This window comes from Helicoverpa zea, chromosome 23 (genome assembly GCF_022581195.2).
Source record: "Helicoverpa zea isolate HzStark_Cry1AcR chromosome 23, ilHelZeax1.1, whole genome shotgun sequence".
NCBI lineage: Eukaryota > Metazoa > Arthropoda > Insecta > Lepidoptera > Noctuidae > Helicoverpa > Helicoverpa zea.
In genome coordinates this window covers 4,571,188-4,591,799 of record NC_061474.1, presented here as the reverse complement: position 1 = coordinate 4,591,799, position 20,612 = coordinate 4,571,188, and the positions used below count along the sequence as shown (strand labels likewise).

General features: G+C 39.7%; 3 protein-coding genes across 3 annotated transcripts; all 3 read right to left on the bottom strand.

Moving 5' to 3' along the window:
• Nucleotides 1-295: 295 nt before the first annotated feature.
• LOC124642033 (zinc finger protein 569-like) lies at nucleotides 296-10,486 on the bottom strand. Its single transcript, XM_047180330.1, has 14 exons — nucleotides 10,295-10,486; nucleotides 10,079-10,213; nucleotides 9,346-9,990; nucleotides 8,875-9,008; nucleotides 8,191-8,521; nucleotides 7,761-7,894; nucleotides 7,464-7,538; nucleotides 6,942-7,071; nucleotides 6,032-6,168; nucleotides 5,555-5,672; nucleotides 4,789-4,902; nucleotides 4,135-4,248; nucleotides 2,069-2,212; nucleotides 296-931 (listed from the first exon to the last, which is right to left on the bottom strand). The coding sequence occupies exons 1-14, from the start codon at nucleotides 10,400-10,402 to the stop codon at nucleotides 812-814; spliced, it is 2,439 nt and encodes an 812-aa protein (XP_047036286.1). The 5' UTR covers nucleotides 10,403-10,486; the 3' UTR covers nucleotides 296-811.
• Nucleotides 10,487-10,883: 397 nt separating this feature from the next.
• Nucleotides 10,884-14,769, bottom strand: LOC124642034 (sideroflexin-1-like). The gene is made up of 10 exons (XM_047180331.1): nucleotides 14,641-14,769; nucleotides 13,855-13,976; nucleotides 13,612-13,771; nucleotides 13,114-13,268; nucleotides 12,727-12,844; nucleotides 12,560-12,635; nucleotides 12,404-12,489; nucleotides 11,960-12,087; nucleotides 11,478-11,662; nucleotides 10,884-11,321 (listed from the first exon to the last, which is right to left on the bottom strand). The coding sequence occupies exons 3-10, from the start codon at nucleotides 13,764-13,766 to the stop codon at nucleotides 11,262-11,264; spliced, it is 963 nt and encodes a 320-aa protein (XP_047036287.1). The 5' UTR covers nucleotides 13,767-13,771; nucleotides 13,855-13,976; nucleotides 14,641-14,769; the 3' UTR covers nucleotides 10,884-11,261.
• Nucleotides 14,770-17,293: 2,524 nt separating this feature from the next.
• On the bottom strand, nucleotides 17,294-20,375 carry LOC124641924 (sideroflexin-1-like). The gene is made up of 8 exons (XM_047180185.1): nucleotides 20,218-20,375; nucleotides 19,485-19,639; nucleotides 18,845-18,962; nucleotides 18,609-18,684; nucleotides 18,447-18,532; nucleotides 18,036-18,163; nucleotides 17,617-17,801; nucleotides 17,294-17,531 (listed from the first exon to the last, which is right to left on the bottom strand). Exons 1-8 carry the CDS (start codon nucleotides 20,373-20,375, stop codon nucleotides 17,472-17,474), a joined length of 966 nt encoding a protein of 321 aa, XP_047036141.1. The 3' UTR covers nucleotides 17,294-17,471.
• Nucleotides 20,376-20,612: the final 237 nt, after the last annotated feature.

The window sequence follows — 20,612 nt, the reverse complement described above, 5'->3', positions numbered from 1 at the left end:
CATGTATTTCATGATATTCTATAGCGAATTGTAAAAAAAATAACATAATCCATTCAGTGGTTTAGCCACAGGACTCATTTTTCGTTTTCATAATTTACAACATCATGTGTAAAGCAGAGATAAAGTTAGGAGTATCGAATGTTTTGATCAGTTGACAGCTGTCAGTTTTCAAGGGAGAATTTCAGCTGTTTGTAATGACTGACTTCTATATGGTGTTCTAATTTTTGCACATTTTTATTCTATTTACTTTGTTTGAAAAAATGCATTTTTTATTTTCACGTATTTTTCTTTTTTCTTGGTGTTAATCGACATATATTAACCAGTATATTAACGCATTTCATTTAATGTGATTATGAACGACACACCCGATATATCATCTACATATCTATATCTCGGCGTATTCAGTACTCAAATGATAAGTAAAAAATCATCCTTACACACCACACGATTTACAGTCGTTACCGACGGGTAAGCCTGCACGCACACTCGGTTTCCTGATCAGGAATTCAGATTCGGAAACCGAAATGCTATTTTTTGTACAAAATGTTCACAAGAGCGTACACGTTCTTACTTTTCCCGAACGGAAAAAAAACCTGACATTCGTTTCGCAATATTTTCCGTGCGTTCAGAGACAGAACCGGAACGTGTGCGCTAGTGTCACGGAATCCCGATCAGGAATTCCTGATCAGGAAACCGAATCCGGAAACCGAATGTGTGCGTCCAGGCTAGACCCTCTGACATTAAACTCATAAACATATAAATAAAGGCAGTCAAATACACTAGTAGACACAAATAAAGTCGATCACATACACTAGTCGTCGTTATAAGTGATGTACGCGTTGAGATAGTCGGCGGGAGCGTCGAAGGCAGCGAGCTTGTGTGGCGCCGGCGCGATTGGTAGTGGCGTCGACATGCCCGCTGTTTCTAACTCCTGGGGAATAAATATTCAATGTACAGTCAACTTCAGGTCAGTGGTAACAGTTTTATAGGAAAATCGTACTTAATTCTATCGAGTTAAGGTGCATGACAGTTACCACTGATGTGCAGTCTACCATACTATTGCGACTTTTTTCATGTAAAGACTAGAAAATAAGAAATCGGACTATATGACTTTCTATAAAAGGTCCTTAGAAAGCAGTACAGGGACAAAATGGTCTACTGGATCAAATAGCTCCAGGGGCCCGATTCTCATAAGTTAATACTGTCAAAATCGAATAGAAATTGAATCGCAATAGTAGTTTTAACCATATTGGGCATTCTGCTACTAATATAAGACCAATCGTATTCCAACGACATTCGATTGGATTGCGATTGGTCTGCTACTTTGGTGATTTTGGTCTATACGGTAGTTTGCTCTACAATAATATTGCAATCTTAAATCATTTGCAGACAAAATGATTCATTATTGAATGACAGAAAAGGATAAAAACGTTTATTTCAAAGAAAAAAATAGCGGAATGCCACATACGCTTCAATAGTAATTGAGTCGGGATTGGATCTCAGTCGAACGTGAATCGTATGTCACTTAAGTAAAATTAGGAGAATTGGGCCCCAGATACAAGATAATAATAATGTCGGGACACCTTCTTTAAACACGGTCGGTTAGCCCCATGGTAAGTTATTAATTAACTTGTGTTATGGGTGCTAACACAACTGATACACTACATACAGCTACATATATACATATTTATTTATACATACATATTGTAACACCCAGACCAACCAACCGACCGACCAACAAGCATGCTCATCACACAAGTGTCGACCGAACCGGGGATCGAACCCGGGACCTCAGGTTCGGCAGTCCGGCATGGTGACCATTGCGCCATCGAGGTCGTCAAGATACATCGCCATAGATAGTTTTCCAGCGAAACATGGCAATCTCTTTTTCTAAACACGGATAAACCGATTTCTAGAGTATCATTTATCCTTAGACCTACTTTTTTAAATTTTGTGTGGCCATTAATGTGATAGTACCAAAAAGTTCGAGTTTTCTTTCGCGGATTTAGTTTTTACAGTGAAAGCATAATTTAAATTCACAATAATACTCCATCACTCGTATATTTACCTTGCGCCGCTTCCGATTCTTCTTATTCCACGGAGCGTACGGTATCTTGAGATGTACGGTTTGTATGTGCAGTTTGACGGCACTGCTCTGTGTGAAGCGACGGTTACAATGCTGGCATTGGTAGCGCTTCTCGCCTGTGTGCACCTGGGAAAGTATACTTTATTACTGAGGGGAAAAGCTTCAATATTGCTTGAAGACAAAGTTGCAATGGAATTTTAATCTTAGAACCAAGAATATAAGGTCGACAATTCTTAGGGCACGCCACCATCGTGGCGGTAAGTCCCCTCTTAGAGGAGTGGCTCGGGAGGAGTCACGGCGCCCTCACGTACCGCATGACGCAGGTCCTCACCGGACACGGTTGTTTCGGGAGGTACCTGCACCGAATCGGTCGTGAGGAGGCGCCCGGGTGTCACCATTGTGCGGACAGCCCCGAGGACACGGTGGACCACACAGTCCAGGTGTGCCCCGCATGGGAAGGGCACCGCCGGGTCCTCGTCGAGGCTTTAGGCGGCGGCGACCTCTCGCGTCCGGCCCTGATCCAGGCCATGGTCCGGGGCGAGAGGGAATGCGATGCCGTCGCCTCCTTCTGGGAAGCAGTCATGCTCGAGAAGGAGGAGGCGGAACGCCAGAGAGTTCGCACCTCTCATCCCGGCCGCCGCGCTGGACCAGGTAGACACCATGGGCGCCGGGTGTCGCGAGATGACTCCCGGCCACCGTAGGCGTGGGTCTGTGGGCAGTGAGTTCGGGTGGCTCATCGCCCCTCTGTCTGCTTAGAGGACAGACCCGTGTCGACGGCGCGCGTTGTTCCACGCGCTTCTCAAAGAGATGTCAGCAACCCCAGCGGGGCCCAGCAGGGCCAAGGCCTGCCGGGGCTGCGGGTTGTTCGAAAGAGATACCGCGGCTCTGGTACATAAAAGGCCCACGACGGAACACGACGGTTTTTAGTCAGTAAGAGTCTGACACTCCTTCACTGCTGCTAGCCCACAGCGGGAGGTGTCATTTGATGATTTTTGACGTCGGAAAAAAAAAAGGTCGACAATTCTTTGGCTGAATAAACGTTATCGCCAGGTATTGCTTTGTGTGAAGCGGCGGATACAGTGCTGACACTGGTAGCGCTTCTCGCCTGTGTGCACCTGGGAAAGTGTGACTTATCACCGAGGGATTAAGGTTCAATATTGCGTGAACAGAAAGTACCAATCAGTTGTATAAACGTAACTATTAGCGCTCTACTAGCGCTTTCACTTGTGTGCGCTTGGAAAAGTTAACCTTATTACTGAGAGGGTAAGGTTGAATATCGGTTGTGCTATTGTAATGAAATTTATATTTTACTTTACAGTGCTGAGCCTCGCAGCGCTTATCACTTGTGTGTACCTTGAAAAGTATGCCTTAGGGGCCGTTCAAGTGTTACGTAAGCACTATAGAGGGGTGGGGGTCTTTGTTTTGCTTATTTTGGATGACATGGGGGGTAGGGGAGTCCAGATGATGATTACGTCATTTACTTATTATTTACTTTTTTTCACGAATGGCAACCCTCACATTGTCTATGCTTGAAAACGAAACGTGTTTTCGGGGATTCCCGCAAATATACACGCATACGTTAAGGCACTCGCTTTAGAATCGATTCGGGAAATTACCGCTCGCTGTTCACTTGTCTAAATTTCTTCTGTCAGTGTATTGTTTTGTTCGGATACTATAACATTATAATTATAATATAAAAAAATAATCATTTTTAATTTAAAAATCTTTACGTGAGCATGGGGGAGGGGTAAAAGCTTTGCTTACTTTTGCTGACAAGGGGGATAGGGGTAAATAATTGTAACTGAGAAGGTAAGGTTAAATATTGGTTGTGATGTAATAAATTTTTTATTTTACTTTACAGTGCAGAGACTGGATGCGCGTATCACCTGTGTGTACCTGGGAAAGTATGCCCTGAGGGAGCAAGGTTTAATATTGGTTAAGATGTTGTAATGGAATTTTAATCATAGGAATGAGGGCATAAGGTTGAAAATTGTTTGATGTTAACAGTTATATTAGAATAGTTTGAAATGTAGTATTAGCATACTTACAACGAGATGCCTGTCCCTATTGCTGGGCATGTTGAACCGTCGGTCGCAGTGCGGACACTCGTATGGCTTCTCGTCTGTATGTGTCCGCATGTGGACTAGCAGGTTCGCGTATTGCTGTAACAATTTAGACGTTAACATTACATCAATATATTTACTTAGAATGTAGGTCACGAGTAGTCAGAAACCAGAAAGTCTGACAACCAGCCTTACAAAGTCGAGGAGGTCAGATAGGCAGTCGCTCCATGTAAAACAATGGAACTCAGCTGCATCCAGTGAGACTGGAAGCCGACCCGACCCGTAGCTTAGAACGAGGAGACGGGCATAGGATTTATTTTGACTTGTTATCCCCAACCGGGTAGGGGAAGTAGTTCCTTCGGCGGGAAACAGCTGGTATTGTTACTTTGTTATAAAATATTAGTGTATATTCTTACCCTGGGGTATAAAATATCTTAGACACTAATGACTGTGTTTCGGATGTCACGTTAAACGTGTTACGGGTAGTCAGAAGCCAGTAAGTCTGACATAGGGTTGCCCGGATAACTGGTTTGAGGAGGTCAGATATGCAGTCGCTCCTTGTAAAACACTGGTACTCAGTGATACTGGACGCCGACCCCAACATAGTTGGGAAAAGACTCAGGATATGATGATTCTCACCCTAGTGGTATGTCCGCAGACGTCACACATGTACCGCTTGAGGTACTCAGTGTCGGGGTGTTCCGACTCGTAGTGCTTGCGGGCTTGCACGTCGTTCGGTAAGAACGTGCCACACTGCGAACAAACATATATAAACATTTATTTATTTGATAATGCACATGTGCCAGAGAAATTTTACAGGTATTTCATATAAAAGTTCTCCATGTTCTACTGTATAGAACAGTCAACTTCCTGATGACATGACAGTCACCACTGATGTGCAGTCTGCCGTACAATCGGGCTTGTTGTGGAGGTCATATCGTGGTAATGGTAAAGAAACACCTCCACTTAGGTTTCTATGTGGGTTGATTAAGTAGTTGTTATTATAGTATTTACTTCAATTTTGAACCATATTTTATTTTTAGGGTTCCGTACCCAAAGGGTAAAACGGGACCCTATTGTTTTCGCTCCTCTGTCCATCCGTCTGTCACCAGGTTGTTTCTCATGAACCGTGATAGCTAGAAAGTTGAAATTTTCACAGATGATGTATTTCTGTTGCCGCTATAACAACAAATACTGAATGAAAACCAGAACAAAATAAATATTTTGGGGGACTCCCATACAACAAACGTGATTTTTTTGCTCATTTTAAATAATGGTACGAAACCCTTCTTGCGCGAGTCCGATTCGCGCTTGGCCGGTTTTTTTAAATCAGCTTTGAAGTAAAAAGCCTTATTGACCTTTAGATAAGTACCTACTGAAATTAAGTATAATATAACATAGTTACCACTTCACAAGTGCTGGATGTGGACACTCCGTTGTTGACGATCTCTGAGCAGACGCCGCGGCGCGGGCGGCCGCGGCTGCGGCCCGCCTCCTTCTTGCGACGACTCGGCTTTATAGAACTGGGCGGAGAGACAATATAATTATTACATAGTATAGGTAGCATATCGTCTGTCTGTCAGTAGTGTATATTTGGATCCGCTGTATTTCGAATTACATTGATTTAAAAAAAATCAAGCTCAAAAGCGCAGCAGCTGGGAAGAAGTGGCGCAACTAACTCCCCAGCAACACGTCTGTCTGTAGTTTAGAAGAATCTTTCAACAATGTTTCTGTTTGCGACACAATACGTCTGTACTATAGTTTTGTCAGCCCACTATATACCCTAACTCCCCAGCAGTACGGGTCTGACGAGTCCACAGACTATAATGAACCCTAACAGGCTACACCTAAGGCACACAATCGCTAGTACAGCAACACTCACAGGTTGGTAGTGGCATGTTTGTAGGAGCTGCCGAGATGCGTGGTGAAGGCGTCGTACGACATGAACTGCAGCTGGCAGTCCGCGCAGTAGTGCGGGTCTGACGAGTCCACGATCATGTTGTTGCTGCGCTCTATTTCCTGAAAAAATAATATTAAATATGCATTAATTACGTAAAATACGAGTCCTATATGTGTCTAAAGTAGACTAAGCTTAAAAATTGACTGCTATAATTGATCTTTGAGTTTAGCACAAAATATTGGGGACCTATATTTTGGTAGAAAAGCTACAAAAAATCTTGCACCTGGCATTTGGGGGCTTCTGAAGTCACGGCTTTGAAAAGTACGAAGAAGTAACCGCAATATTAGAGTTACCCAGAGTAGTCATTATTTATTTATCCATTACATTTTGGGTATAACATGATCACAACATAATAATAGTCGAAAGTGCATTCCTGACCAATGAAAGTTACGCTGTAGGTTCTAGTTCATCCTCCGAGCCTTTTTCCCAATCATGTTGGGGTCGGCTTCCAGTCTAACCGGATTCAGCTGAGTACCAGTGCTTTACAAGAAGCGACTGCCTATCTGACCTCCTCAACCCAGTTACCCGGGCAACCCGATACCCCTTGGTTAGACTGGTGTCAGACTTACTGGCTTCTGACTACCCGTAACGACTGCCAAGGATGTTCAATGACAGCCGGGACCTACAGTTTAACGTGCCATCCGAAACACAGCCAATGGTGTCTAAGATATACTTAGAAAGTACATACAGACTTAGAAAAGTTGCATTGGTACTTGCCTGACCTGGGATCGAACCCGCGCCCTCATACTTGAGAGATTGGTCCTTTACCCACTAGGCCACCACGACTTTTTTTCTTGCCATTCTGTTAAGGAAGGTTTTATATAACTCTTACCGCTTCAGTATGTGCAATTTGCTTGTGGCAGTATAACCCGGAGTCGGACACGAAGCTGTGTCCGCATATGATGCACAAACACATGGACGGGTGCTTTATTCTTATGTGTGTCAGTCGTGTTGATGCTTTCCTGCAAAGAAACAACGATTAAATATGTATTTTTTGGGGTTTCGGAGGGAGAGAAGGGTGGCTAAGATCGTCAATGCAAGTAACGAGTATTTTTCAGAGTGTAGGAAGACCTCAGATGTGTCAGAAAGATGATGTCAAGAAAACTGCAGGGTCCATAAAATACCGAATTAGGTACCTGTAATAAAGAGGTTGGTGAAAATAGTAAAAAAAGGTATGTTTTTACAACTAATCACACTACTATAATAAACGTGAAAGTTTATGTATGCGTACATTGGTTACTCCTTTACAAGGCTGAACGAATTTTGATGAAACTTAACAGTAAAATAGTTTATATATATAGGGCATTTTTTATCTGGAACCTTATTTGCAAAAATAGAGTTGAATACAACTTACAAAAATTCCCTCTTGCAGTGCGGACACTCGTATGTAACGTTCTTATGCCATCTGTAATGCATGTGGGCTTGTCCTCTGTAATAAACAAATATTCTCTTATGTATTCAATATTTATCTAACTACTAGTACTATTTTCACTATAAGAAAGATAGGAAAACAGCTAGCTGACAGATAATACATTCGAATTTTGAATTTCACTATCATCATTCCACAATGTGTCAAAGTAATTTCAATCCTATCGTAAAAGACACAAGGTTGCTATTCTTTTAACTTGAAATAAAAACGGTAATTTCATACCTATTACAGCACACAAAACTACACAGCTGGCATGAGTATTTGTACAGATGCGTGATATTCATGTGTTTGTAGAGTTTCCGCTGGTCCTTGAAGAAGATCTTGCAAATATCACATTGTAGCGGGCCTGAGTATTCCTGCAAAATTGCGAAAATAGTACAATTTATATTTCTCGGCAAATAATTTTGCTTCTCCTAAGGTGTCAACCAGCTAACTTTGGAAGGTAGAAGTGCACTGTAATTATTCGGTATTTTTATCGTTTTACTTATTACGTGAGAGTGTGGGGTCTACGTTTATATATACAGAAACAAAAATCTACCGTTTTAGCAGGTGCTTGAAGGACACTTAATTTTAATTATACTAATAGATTTGAACAATTTTTTGCAAAGTTTCAGCTACAACCGAATATCAATATGAACTTTATCATACTTACAGGATCATGTTTCTTCATATGCTTCTCATACGTCAACATAACCCTAAACCCTCGATAGCACAATTTACATTGATAATTAGCCTCTTGATAATTCCTAGAATTCTGCCTATCCTGTATCAACTTATACTGTTCTTCATGACCTATCGGAGAGTACACAAGGAAATCTTCAGGCAACTTGGTATTTTTCTTAATAGGTTTCAAGGTTACTACGCCTTTGACTCTTTTGCCCCCTCGAGGGTTCAACCATTTGGGTCTAGATTCGTACCAGTTGGAGTTCTTTTTGTTACCCTTCTGTAAGTGTACCCAAATGTAGTGCTGTTTTGCTGATATTCTAAAAGTGTAATTGTTTGATATTAAAATAACTGCAGGAGATTAACCTTTTAAGCCTTCTCGCCGTCAAGAACAAGATATAAATAAAATCAGCCAAAAGTGAGTCAGAAATGACTCAATCGAATCAAAGATCAAAATGAATGAATGAAGATGAAAATGAAGTGTGAATGATCAAAGAGTTCAGTACTATTCTCTGTAAAAAGGTCAGATAATAAGCCTGCAAATATTAATTTATAATTTTATATAAGCTGGTGACATAGAGGAATAGCCAGCAAATTCTTAGTAGTAAAAATAATGTATGACGTTTTCTCCATGTTTCTGTATAATGAATAATCTTAGTTAAGCAGTACTTACCTATCAAAACTAACTTCAGGACATTTTCTACACAAATACTTAAACATGTGTTTTTCAGTCATGTGTGTCTTCAGTAAGAAATCTGTTTTATAATAGTATTGACAAAGCTTACAGTGAAACTTGCCACTTATATGCTGAAAACAAAAACATATTTTAAATGTCAGGGTAATTAGATAATATTTCACAACTTTGTGAGTAATTTTATTTATAAGTAATTGGTGAGTGATACTTTCGATACTTTATTTAGGTATGAGAACAAAGATGTAGTTTTCTTAGGATGATGGTCAAATAGCTGGTGGAAGCTAGTCCCGAAATAAATTTGTGAATATTACCTATGGAAAATTTATAGAATTGCTATAGATAATTTAAATGTGGATATTCTAACAGTATAACAATACTGAGCAGTTTCATATTCCGTACCTAAAGGTTAGGTCTATCAACCAGTTTGATAATATTTATTTTATCACATACCTTATCATGCATCCGCAAATGTACCTTCATCCGCTCTTCATTATTATAAGCTTTATTGCATATCTCACAGTGGTATTTACCCTGAGTGAACATCTTGTATACTTCTACTGCAGCCTTAGCCTCTTTCACCGATATCGGGACCAAGGATGCATACTCTTCATCCATTTCAGCCCCATCCACATCCCCTTCTGTGTTTTCAACTTTAAGAGCTAAGTTCGGAAACGTTTCCGCATCCTGATAGTGATCCTGATCATTCCCACTATCATACATATCATTATCCATAAAAGAATCTGGCATGTCCGTATCTTTTGTGGTATCGCCGTATGCTGGCTCATCTTTGGTTAAATCCTTCTCTATCGGTATTTCATATTGATCTATTGCATCAATGTCCATTTTAATATTTTGTGGGTTAAATTCCAATTCTACGGTATTGGTTGTATCGTTAAAAGTGTTGTCTGGGGTTAACGTAGTGCAGTGAAGAACTGGTATATTGTGTTTGGACGAGTTACACCAGTCTATGCGGTTGTGTTTCTTCCATTGGAACTTGACTTGCTCGTAGTGTGTTTTGTCTAGACTCATGTACGATAGTTGCGGCATTATACCAAGGAGGTTTCGGTTCAGATCTTTCAGATTTCTTACAGTTATCTGTAAAGTGTAAATAAACGACATTATTTTATTAAGCTGGTTTTTGATTTGTATTTTTTCTTACAAATAATAATGGTGAAGGTATTACCTCGTTGTTTCTGTTTAATATTTCTTTCAAAGCATAATGAGATCGGTGGCATCTATCACGAAATCTTTTGAAGTTCCTCACCATCGCTGTACACTGAAAACATAAATAATCCGGCATTCCATCGCCTTGCCTTATCTGGAAATAACGAAATAACTTGTATATTACACTCAGCAGAACATAAAATTATAATAAAAAACGGAAATAAACAATACATACCTGAATACCAGAAATCAAATGGAATTCTCTACGTAACTGTCCACTATTTATGCTTATTAATTTAACATCAGTGTTGAAACACACCACACAAGCTGTAAGATTGTACATTTTGGTTGTTTTTATTTCATATTCTCGATTAATTACACAAAATTTACAAAAACAGTCACGGTGCCAAGCATTTTGGATGACATGACAATTGAACGATTTGACATTGACGTTTATAAGCGCAGTTTTTGGAGTTTTTGTGAGTTGCCATATTCATTTGATTATCATCAACCATCATACTAGGCCGACCGTGGTATGAGTGGTAGAAAGTGCTGCACTCGGAATAGTAGGAGTCTATATTGTGGTATGAGTAAGTAGGAATAGAAGTAGAGTTCTTCATTTTATGCCTAGGATCATGTGCATTGTAGTGAATGTAAGTAGATAAGTACAGACGCATAATAGCAAGGTATATCAAACTTATTTCGTTTATCTACTTCGCTACTATCATGCATGATGGGAAACATTGTTAAATGGAATTATATCAATAGTTTTGTTGCAATACGAGCAGCGTGAAAGATGCATAAGATAAAAAAACACAAAACACTGTAGGTAAGTACTTAAATATTAATTTACTGGTTCGGTTAAATATTTCTAAACATAAATTATGTTTGCTCATGTGGCGTTTTTAATTTTACATTTTCAATAGTATTCTTATTAAAGAGATAGTTTGAAACGTGACGAGTTTTACACGATATTGAAACACTTAAATATTATTTATAAAATACAATATTCACAAGAAGATAACACACGTCTACAAACTATCGCGAGTCGGACACAGCTTGTATTTTTTTTGTTCCAGGAGAGCATTTAATATACAATGAGCATAGATTCCTGTACTAGAAGTGAAACAATAAAGTTGTCAGTTATCTACTCATAATAAATAAGCCTAATAAGATCATGGAAGCAGCTGCGTTGTTTCTGCTCACAGGCCCTTGTTGTAATACAATACATTCGTCTTAGGAAATTTCTTTAGCGCCGTTTCCTGAAAAATACGGATAAACATAAGCTCCTGTCCTTATTCATGATTACGGACTATTCACTTGACAGACCGAGGAATTTGTTGCCGAAGCAAAACTACTCTTGACAGTCCTGGCAACAACGGATAAGTAAGTAGAGCCTACAATAGGTGTTAACTTACCCTTAAATCGTTCTCTATCTTATTGATGTTGATGGAGGCTTTCTGATCAAAGAAGGCGCAGCACATTGGAGTTGCGAATGTCATGGTGAGACAAACCAGGAGCATTTGGAATGGCAGCACAGCTAGAGACGTGCTACTGACCCAACCTTTTTGAACTGCCGTGTTCGTTATTAGAGGCACAAGCGCTGGAATTAAACAGAATGATCAAACTCCTTTGAGCTAAACTAGGACCCATTAAGATCAAATTAATTCATAGGATACGTAGGTATCACTGACTTTAGAAAAAATGCTTGAATGTTTAGGGCGGGCTGCAACCTTCCTTATTACAATAGATACTTTAAGGTGTAGCTTTTAACTATGTATAAATAACCTCAATAACCAAGCTATACCTAACCAGCCGTAAAATAGCGGCAATTTGACAGCTGGTAAGCTGGTTATCGTTATAATTAAATGGTGCATCTTCAGAAAATAGTAATGCTTACTCATGCTAGGTACCACCATGCTGATTCTTGAGACACAGACGAGCAGAATGCCTGTCATGGCCGCGATCTTGGAGTCGCCAACGCGCTGTCCATCCTGCGTGTATACTGGCGTGCCGTGGAGGATTTCACTGTGTTATGAATATTTTGTTTAATATGTATAAGTGATCTTTGTAATTTTATGCAAAATCTTAAACAACTTATCGAAGGGTGCCTATCGTGTTAGGCTGCAGTTCAGAGAGGAGCAGAGCGAAGAGGGGCTGAGCTGTGAAAAGAGGTAGGTGTTTTCACTGGAACGGGAAGGAGCTGGATAGAGCGGAGTGGCTCCGCTCCGCCTCAATGGAACCGCACTTTTAGCCGGATGTCGATGTTGGAAGGTAAGCGAGTAGGACATTTATCACTAATCTTTCGAAAACCGAAAATTGTAATCGAAACCATAATACTCACTTGCTCCTCATCATGGGTATATTGATGAAGTTAGCGCCGCAGACAGCCGCGAACGGTACCAGTCGCGCGTACAGCGGGTTCATGCCCTAGAAATTATAAGCACTTATTCTTTCTACACAGTTTTTAAGGTTGCCATATAAAAAAAAGACTCATTACCTTAACTTTACTGTTGAGGTATAGAGCAGTGGTCAGAGCACCCCCGCAGGCCGCGACGTATGACGTAATTATCTGTCTAACGATATAAGAAACTGCTATTATAAAAACATATTTACTTTTCATAAAATATATAAAAAAAGAAACATGTGTGACATTATGAGACTCACTTAGTAGTAAGTTTTGCGTCGCCAGAACGATTCGTGTAATTAACAATAGCGTTAAACGACTGATTCACCCATTGCCAGAAAAGTATTGCAGGCCTCGTTTTGTAAAACGATATCATACCTGAAAAAGACAATATTGAAAGAAAGTACTAGAACAAGAGACTACGAGATTGCGAAAAGCTACTACGCTTTGTAGCGAGCACACGCTACGCCGTAGCACTGTGTCGTAGTGGTCGTAGAATAGTTGTAACCATGCGCGTAGGCTGCCTTTCGCGAGGTTAGCTGTCTTTGTACTATCGTAAACGCTAGAAGAAACGAAATACTTATGGAAACGAAATGATCAATCGACTTGAAATATCATATCGTTTATATATATAAAATTCTACTTACATGCACCGATGAGCGTGTTCATCGGCGCCTGCGCAGACATGCGACCGATCCTGACCATCTTCTCACCAGTGTCGGGGTGGTACGCGCTGTCGTATAAATACTTAATCGCCCATAGTTTGTCTTCAGTGTAACCAAAGGGCATCTTTTTTGTTTCCCTGGAAAAGGTAAGTTTATCTTATCTTTATTGAGGAGTCCTCTTCGCATGAAAGGAAAGTTCGTTCGGTGCGGGAGTTTTCTGAAAGTCCTCCTGTGTCCGCTTACTTTTTAACAGTGAAACATTTGCTTATGTCAGGTAGGTACCCGTAATTCTAGAGCACCTCAAGATATTTATATTTCGCGGGGGCTGCGGGATTGTTCGAAAGAGTTACCGCGGCCCTGGTACATAAAAGGCCTGCGAAGGAACACGATGGCCTTTTAGTCAGTAAAATTCTGACACTCCCCCGCCGCTGCTAACCAACATTTGCACCAACATTTGGAGAGGCGTTTATATCAACATACCTGTACTCATATACGACTCTCTTGGCCTCATAAAGTTTGGCTTCACTAGTGAACACGTTTAATGGGTTGGTGAGCAGTATGAAGTGCTTGGCCCGCCCCCAGTAGGTGCTCTGATCCCACCGGGGCTTGTCCAGGTCTATCGGCGGCGTCTTCATAGCCACTGGAAGCATATGTATTATTATTTTAAGTAGGTACTTGTAAAACACCAATAAATATGTAAAGTAGAAGGAAAATTGAAGAAACCTGGGCTTTAATGTCCGAAGTCGCTATTCCACCTGGAGCAAGCGTGGTGATTCCGCTAACGAACGCTCATTCCTCCTAAAACGACCCACTGACCCTTCTCTGCATGAGAAGAGGCCTGTGTCCTGCAGTGTGACGATAAAAAAGCTGTTAATGAATGATGAAGACAATAGGAAGGTCGAAAATGCTGGTAAACGACACGGTTGATAATAATGGGACACATTTTCATAGAGATTTATGCTACCTTATTATAAAACGTGGTTTTAAAAAAGTACCAGCTTTTGTACCTGGTTTAAACCATTCCGTTACGAACAAAGTTAGTGGACTAAACCTATTATTAAAGCGGGTCTACTTAAAAAACAGGTTTAGTAATATAGATGGAAGCCACATATCTGCGAAGTCACTAAACACTTAGCAAAGAATAAATGCATGATAACGATGATATTTCCATAACAATCACTAACGCTTCAAAACATACTCACGTTGTTAATATTTCCAATTTTTCACGTCTTACATATTTAAAAAATTTGATTTTAAAAAATCTACAGTAAAAAATCACCAAAACAAACTCTAGAATTGACAGTATTTTTTTTTTGAGATTGTTTATGGAGTATCCCTAAGTTATGGGATGACTGATGAGGCTAATAAACCAAGAAGGTTATTCATAGGCACATAGATTTAAGATCCCACTACCTTTTGACTACTAGATATGTTTGTTTATACTATTCCATGTATATCTATGTTTAGGCACAATAAAAGCAGCGTTGGCACTATGATAAAGTCGCTCACCTCAGCGCTCGAGTCTCACTGTGGGTCCCACTATCATCGAGCAATCACGACGATACGATAATTGGGATATGCGATAAGATAAACGATAATTACGCCAGCGTGACATCGCTGCGTGTACCTGCTTATCGATACCCCATGAGACTGGCTTTGAGACTGGCTTATAAATGCGTTCAATGTAGGCCCAGGAAGTTTCTATATGTCAATGGGAAGTTTTCAGTTGTTTTCTTCCCGTATTTAGGCAACGATGAGAACGTTGCGTTTACAATCGCTGCAGAAGATAGGTACACGATGAATAAGGCTGCTTAGGTCAGGTCATATTTTCGTTTGCTGCCCGTGCCAATAGTACTACCAGTAGTACCATGGGTAAATTTTTCTTCCCGTAATAGGTACTACCAAGCGGTCTGGTAGTACGGGCAAGAAAAAACTACCCGTGGTACAACTGTCAATAATTTAGGTTTTTTTCAACCCTTTTGTTGTCACAGTTGATATTGTCATCCTAGAAAGAGAATTGAAATATATATTTTTTTGAATGAGGATATATTTTGGTACTATTTCGTAAATATATCGTAGGACAGATAATCGCGTCGATTTTTTATAGTACGTCTTCCCAGGATTTTCTGACTGACTTTTTGTAAGTCGTGTGCGTTGCCTTATCAATATGTTTGTTCACTTTTCTCTACTATAAAAAATTGGTAACCGATTATCGGGCGTGAGTGGGCAGCCTCATCATGATGCAGCCGTTTTCAGTGTATAAAGCAGCGATCAATAAAACAGCAAACTATCGACTCAATCGTGATAATTTATTCATAAATTAAAACAATCTAGTGCACCTTACTAAGGATGGGTTGCACCATTTAACTAGTTATAACTCAAATCCTTGATTCGATTAATGGTGAAATCCATCCCTAACATTTTTTTTAAAACATTGAAGTAAATAACACTGTACATAAATTAAAAAATTTAAAACCCCCGACACAAAAACCTTAAACTTACCTTAAAAAATTAAAAAAATACGTCGCGTTGGGAGGCCGCACCTAATTATGTTTTTTTACGGTCCCCCAACGCGATGTACTTTATTATTTTTAACCCCCGACGAAAAAAAGAGGGGTGTTATAAGTTTGGCATGTCTGTCGGTGATATAGCTCCCGAACGGGCAAAGCGATTTCAATTTAGTGTTTTATTATTAAAGGAAGCACGAGTTCTTAGACATATATTTGATAAAAAATGATTGTGTCGTTTAAGAGATATGGGGGGTGAAACTGGGGGCATGTGCACGTGATGATATTTATTCGATTATTCCCCACTTTTACCCCTCCCCTCAATAATTTTCAACGGCTCTACCTATTTTCTTCAAACATGTCTAAGAGCACTGGGGCATAAATTACCTACTTTTAAAACTATATTGAAATCCCTTCATCCGTTCGGGAGCTATAACGCCACATACAGTTTATACCACCCCTCTCTTTGCTCCGGGGGTTAAAAATTAAAAACATTACAACTTACAAAATTATGAACTCTGAATCGAACTATACGTAAGAACTGTATTCCAGAGCAATTTTTGCCCACTTCCATTGATGGCAAAAAAGAGTAGATGGATTATCATTTGTCATTAGGGTCCAGTAAAGTTTCTGATCTCTCATTTTGACTTGGCTGTATGTTTCCGTCTACCTCTGCAGTTTTAAGTCTCTTGTGAATGAGAACGGACAACGGCCGGATTTATATGATCGGCAAGGGACCAACGCACAATATTCAATAATAAAGCGTACGTGTTTGTTAATACATCGGACACATATCCGTTGAAACGGGACATCGCGTCGAATTAATGTAAAAGTATGCAAAAGTGACAATATAGGTTCTTAGCTAAATTACGGATCTAGAAAAGATTCCAGAATGTTATCCATTTCCATTAATGGCAAAGATGAAGATGGATTTTCATTTGACATTAGGGTCGAGATAAGTTTCACTTGTTTTAGCTTGGATGTTTATGCTACCATTCTGCAGTATTAATGTTAACTTACGCATAAGTGACAAGATAGGTGCTAGGTGCGTAGCCAAATCACGAACCTGGGAACTGTATTCCGACGATTGTAATCCACTACCATTAATGGCAAAGTCCGGGGATGAATCTCCATGTCCTTGTCCATGGGCAATATAAGAATAAATAAATAAGTCCCCTAAGGCCTCATGATAAATAGAGAACAGTACCTATATTACTAAGGGCCCCTTTTTTTGTCACTACCTAGGGCCAGCTAGATAAAGACGCGCGGGCCTGGATAGTAAAGAAGACAGATTTCCGCAAAACGCGAGGTAGAAATTATTGGGGTATCCAAATGCGCGCCCAATTTAAAACATCAATGCTTGAATACCGTTCAAGATTACTGTTTAGGACGGTCTATGCAGACTAAGAACAAAACATTGCATATTTTAGGAAAACACTTACGCTCTTGGATAATATAGAAAAACAGTTCATTCATCGTCTACGTTTCTCGAGTCAGAATAACGATAATTCGATTCAGAATTCGATGAAACAATAACTATTACACAATTTGAATGTCATCAAAACTATTGCCTGATTATTTTATGCACGGCTCAGTTATCATATTTCCTTTAAAAGTCAAATTATTAAAAAGAAGCAATCTGTAAACACTGGAGAACTTGCATTATAAGGAGTATTTTAATGAGGTTGAGTCGCTTAGCATAAAAGCATTCCACGTTTTCCTCTCGACTCGCGGTAGGGTTCGTAGAAATATCGGTACCAACACGACTGACGAGCAGTACAGGTACACTGGGAATCCACCCCAATTGGGAAGGTTCAACATTGCAATTGCACCTTACAGACCCTTGTTGAAGTAAACTGTGTCCGTCTTGGGAGAGATCTTAAGCGCCTCCTCCTGTAAACCAAATGAGTACAAATTATGTTATTTTATTAGAGGCATCGATCGAACAGTTTTGACTTCTATAATAACAAAAAGTTACCTTTAAGTTCTTTTCAATATCATTGATGTGCATAGTGGCCTTCTGATCAAACAAGGCGCAGCACAGGGGTGTAGCGAACGTGAAACAGAGACATACTAGCGCCATTTGGAATGGCAAATCAGCCATTGGGTACCGGCAAAACAGGTTTCTATTTTCCGCAATATTCGTGATGAATGGCACGAAAGCTGCAAATGCAAGATCTTTTGTAGTTTACTGTAGGTACTTCCTACTAACAAATGGATATTATTGCATGTACTCAAATGGCTTAAGGTTCAGTTTTAGAACTAAGTTGGGCTTTTTTGACTGCTGATATGATGATAATGTTATATGCAAATGTATGAAGTTTTAGGGAACGTCATTGGAGCGCAGTGACAAGCTACATAAATAATTTCTGATGTACATGATGTTAAGATACGTACTGAAGCCGGGAAGAGCCATGGCCACCCTGGATATGCACACAAGAAAGATTCCCTTCCGAGCTGCTTTCTTGGAATCCCCCACTCTTTGCCCCTCCGGTGCAAATACGGGCGTACCGTGCAATAATTCACTATCATGAAAAATAATGAAAGTTAGCAGCCACAATACTTACAATACCTGAATACATTTACGTTTCTACAAAAAAAAAAAATCGGGCAAGAGCGTGTCAGGCCACGCTCAGTGTAAGATTCTGTAGCCGAGTAAATACCCATCTGACAACCTACATCCAGTCACCCGGGCAGTGTAATGCCCCTTGGTAAGACTGGCTACGGCACTGCTACCTGCCGCACCGTGAAATGATTCTATAAAATACCAGATCGCAAGAGTAAACACTAAGACTGGCTGGAACTCACTTGCTCCTCATCATGGGTATATTGATAAAGTTAGCGCTGCAGACAGCCGCGAAGGGCACCAACCGCGCGTACATCGGGTTCATGTACTGAAAACAAACGTAAACTATTACTAATTAAATCCACAATAGCTGCGTTAAATTTCTGATTTCTGATTTAGCGTACCTTTACTTTACTTTTGAGGTACAAGGCTGTACTTAAGGCACCACCACACGCCGCAACATAAGATGCTAATAATTGCCTGGCAAAATACATAGAACCATTAATTTTGAACAACGAAGAATATAAGCATACTTAGTCGAAGTAAAGCAACACTAATTACTCTGACTCTATAAGCCTGAAGTAGCCTATATGAACGGAGTGACTTCAGGAACAAATACTGAATTAAAGTTAGAACTTACTTCGGGGTGATGACCGCGTCGCCAGAACGATTTGTATAATTAACAATAGCGTTAAATGTTTGATTGGTCCACTGCCAGAATACTGTAGCTGCAGTTGTCTTGTAGAATGTTATCATGCCTGTTAAAAGAAGAAAATAAATCGTAAAAGACCGGGTCAATGTGGTACCTACTCAGACTAAACTGATATCAGATTTTTAACACCCACTACGTATCACAGTTGAAAATGGTTCAAATTAGTTTAGCTCAGGTCAGTTGGCAACTGTTTTGCAAGGTGCAACAACATTATGCAGCAGCAATTTGGGTAAGTTATTCATTCAAAGTGTCTTCAATTTGAAATAATCATTGTTTGGCAAAAGTTTTTTGCAGTCTTAAAATGGGAGTAAAGTAAGAGAGAGAGAGAATCCCGCAAACTCCAGTTTCCATTCGCCTAGTCATTTTAGGCGGTTTTTTTTAGATAATAATATATGCTGTATTACATTGAGGAGAAAGGGTAACACACTAATCACTAATCAGCGCCTTTGGCCTGACTGGTTTTTGATTGGGAAGGTATTATAGAAGGGTTTGTGGTGTTATAAGTGGTTTGGCGGCTCGAAGCTAAAAACTTAAAGTAGCCAGTCGTTCAGATTCCTCAGTTACTTACATCCAGTGACGATTGTGTTCATCGGCACCTGTGCAGACATACGACCTATCCTGACCATCTTCTCCCCAGTGTCGGGGTGGAACGCGCTGTCATATAGATATTTGGCAGCCCATAGTTTATCTTCGTCTACACCGGCAGGCAGCTTCTTAGTTTTTCTTAGCGTGAAAATAATTTTATTTAAAGTTTAAGTACTGGTTAAGCTGAATTCTTCAGGTGATAGGGGGGAAATTCGACTACTTATAAAATGTTTTTTTTGGTGTTTGACCTAAGTTAAAATTCGATATGAGGCGTGATCTTGTCGTTCGCGGTAATAATAAACCTGCCTCAAAATCCTTGAAGTTGAAGTTCAAAGTTGATGATCTTTTTTAACGACTTCAAAATGAGGGTTATTCAATTCGTTAATTCTTATGTACTAGGCACCTACATTAAGTTTTCTCAAACTAACATGGAATTTTGACTACGTACATTAAGAATCTTATGCCCATTTTCACCAACAATCTCTTAATCTAAGTGCCACTTAGAATAAGGGCTCTCCCAATTTTGACATAAATAACTATGGATAAGAGATACCTAAACTTTGGTGAAAACGAAATTCTTATTAAGTGTTCCGTAAATGCTCTTAGGGGATCCCTTAATTTATTTAGGTATTTGTTGGTGAAAATGGGCATTACTCTACTTTATTTATTCTTTAAATAAATGAAAAAAAAGCATCTTATTGTTATATGGAACTGACTTATACTCATCGAGAATACTTTTGGCGTTATCTAGTTGAGAGTCTGTAGCCAGACAGTTCAAAGGATTTGTGAGAGTAATGAAATGCTTTGCTCGACCACCGAACGTGCTTTGGTCCCATCTCGGCTCGTTTAGATTTATCTCCTTTTCAGCAGCCATCGTATTTCACGCTACAAACAAAATATGCAACACTTTTTAAACCTTTTAGAAATTATTTTCATGAGTTTTACTTACTCAGTTCATTCTAACAAAAGTTTTTGGTAGATGCAAGGAGGCACTTACCAGAGGGCTTATTAAGTGTGATTAGCTATATTACGCTAATCTAATATAATAAATTATTAATAAATACAATATTACAAAAACTAATAAAAATATTCTAGAGCATGTATAATTTGT

Coding starts and splice junctions, on each gene's coding strand:
- LOC124642033 (XM_047180330.1), bottom strand. CDS start 10,402: ATGTACAATCTTACAGCTTGTGTGGTGTGTTTCAACACTGATGTTAAA. Junction 8,522..8,874: donor CCTGAAGTTAGTTTTGATAG/GTAAGTACTGCT, acceptor TTACACTTTTAG/AATATCAGCAAAACAGCACT. Junction 932..2,068: donor AGAATCGGAAGCGGCGCAAG/GTAAATATACGA, acceptor TTTATTCCCCAG/GAGTTAGAAACAGCGGGCAT.
- LOC124642034 (XM_047180331.1), bottom strand. CDS start 13,766: ATGAAGACGCCGCCGATAGACCTGGACAAGCCCCGGTGGGATCAGAGC. Junction 12,845..13,113: donor GAACACGCTCATCGGTGCAT/GTAAGTAGAATT, acceptor TGTCTTTTTCAG/GTATGATATCGTTTTACAAA. Junction 11,322..11,477: donor AGATAGAGAACGATTTAAGG/GTAAGTTAACAC, acceptor CGTATTTTTCAG/GAAACGGCGCTAAAGAAATT.
- LOC124641924 (XM_047180185.1), bottom strand. CDS start 20,375: ATGGCTGCTGAAAAGGAGATAAATCTAAACGAGCCGAGATGGGACCAA. Junction 18,685..18,844: donor GACGCGGTCATCACCCCGAA/GTAAGTTCTAAC, acceptor GTATTTTGCCAG/GCAATTATTAGCATCTTATG. Junction 18,533..18,608: donor ACCTCAAAAGTAAAGTAAAG/GTACGCTAAATC, acceptor GTTTGTTTTCAG/TACATGAACCCGATGTACGC.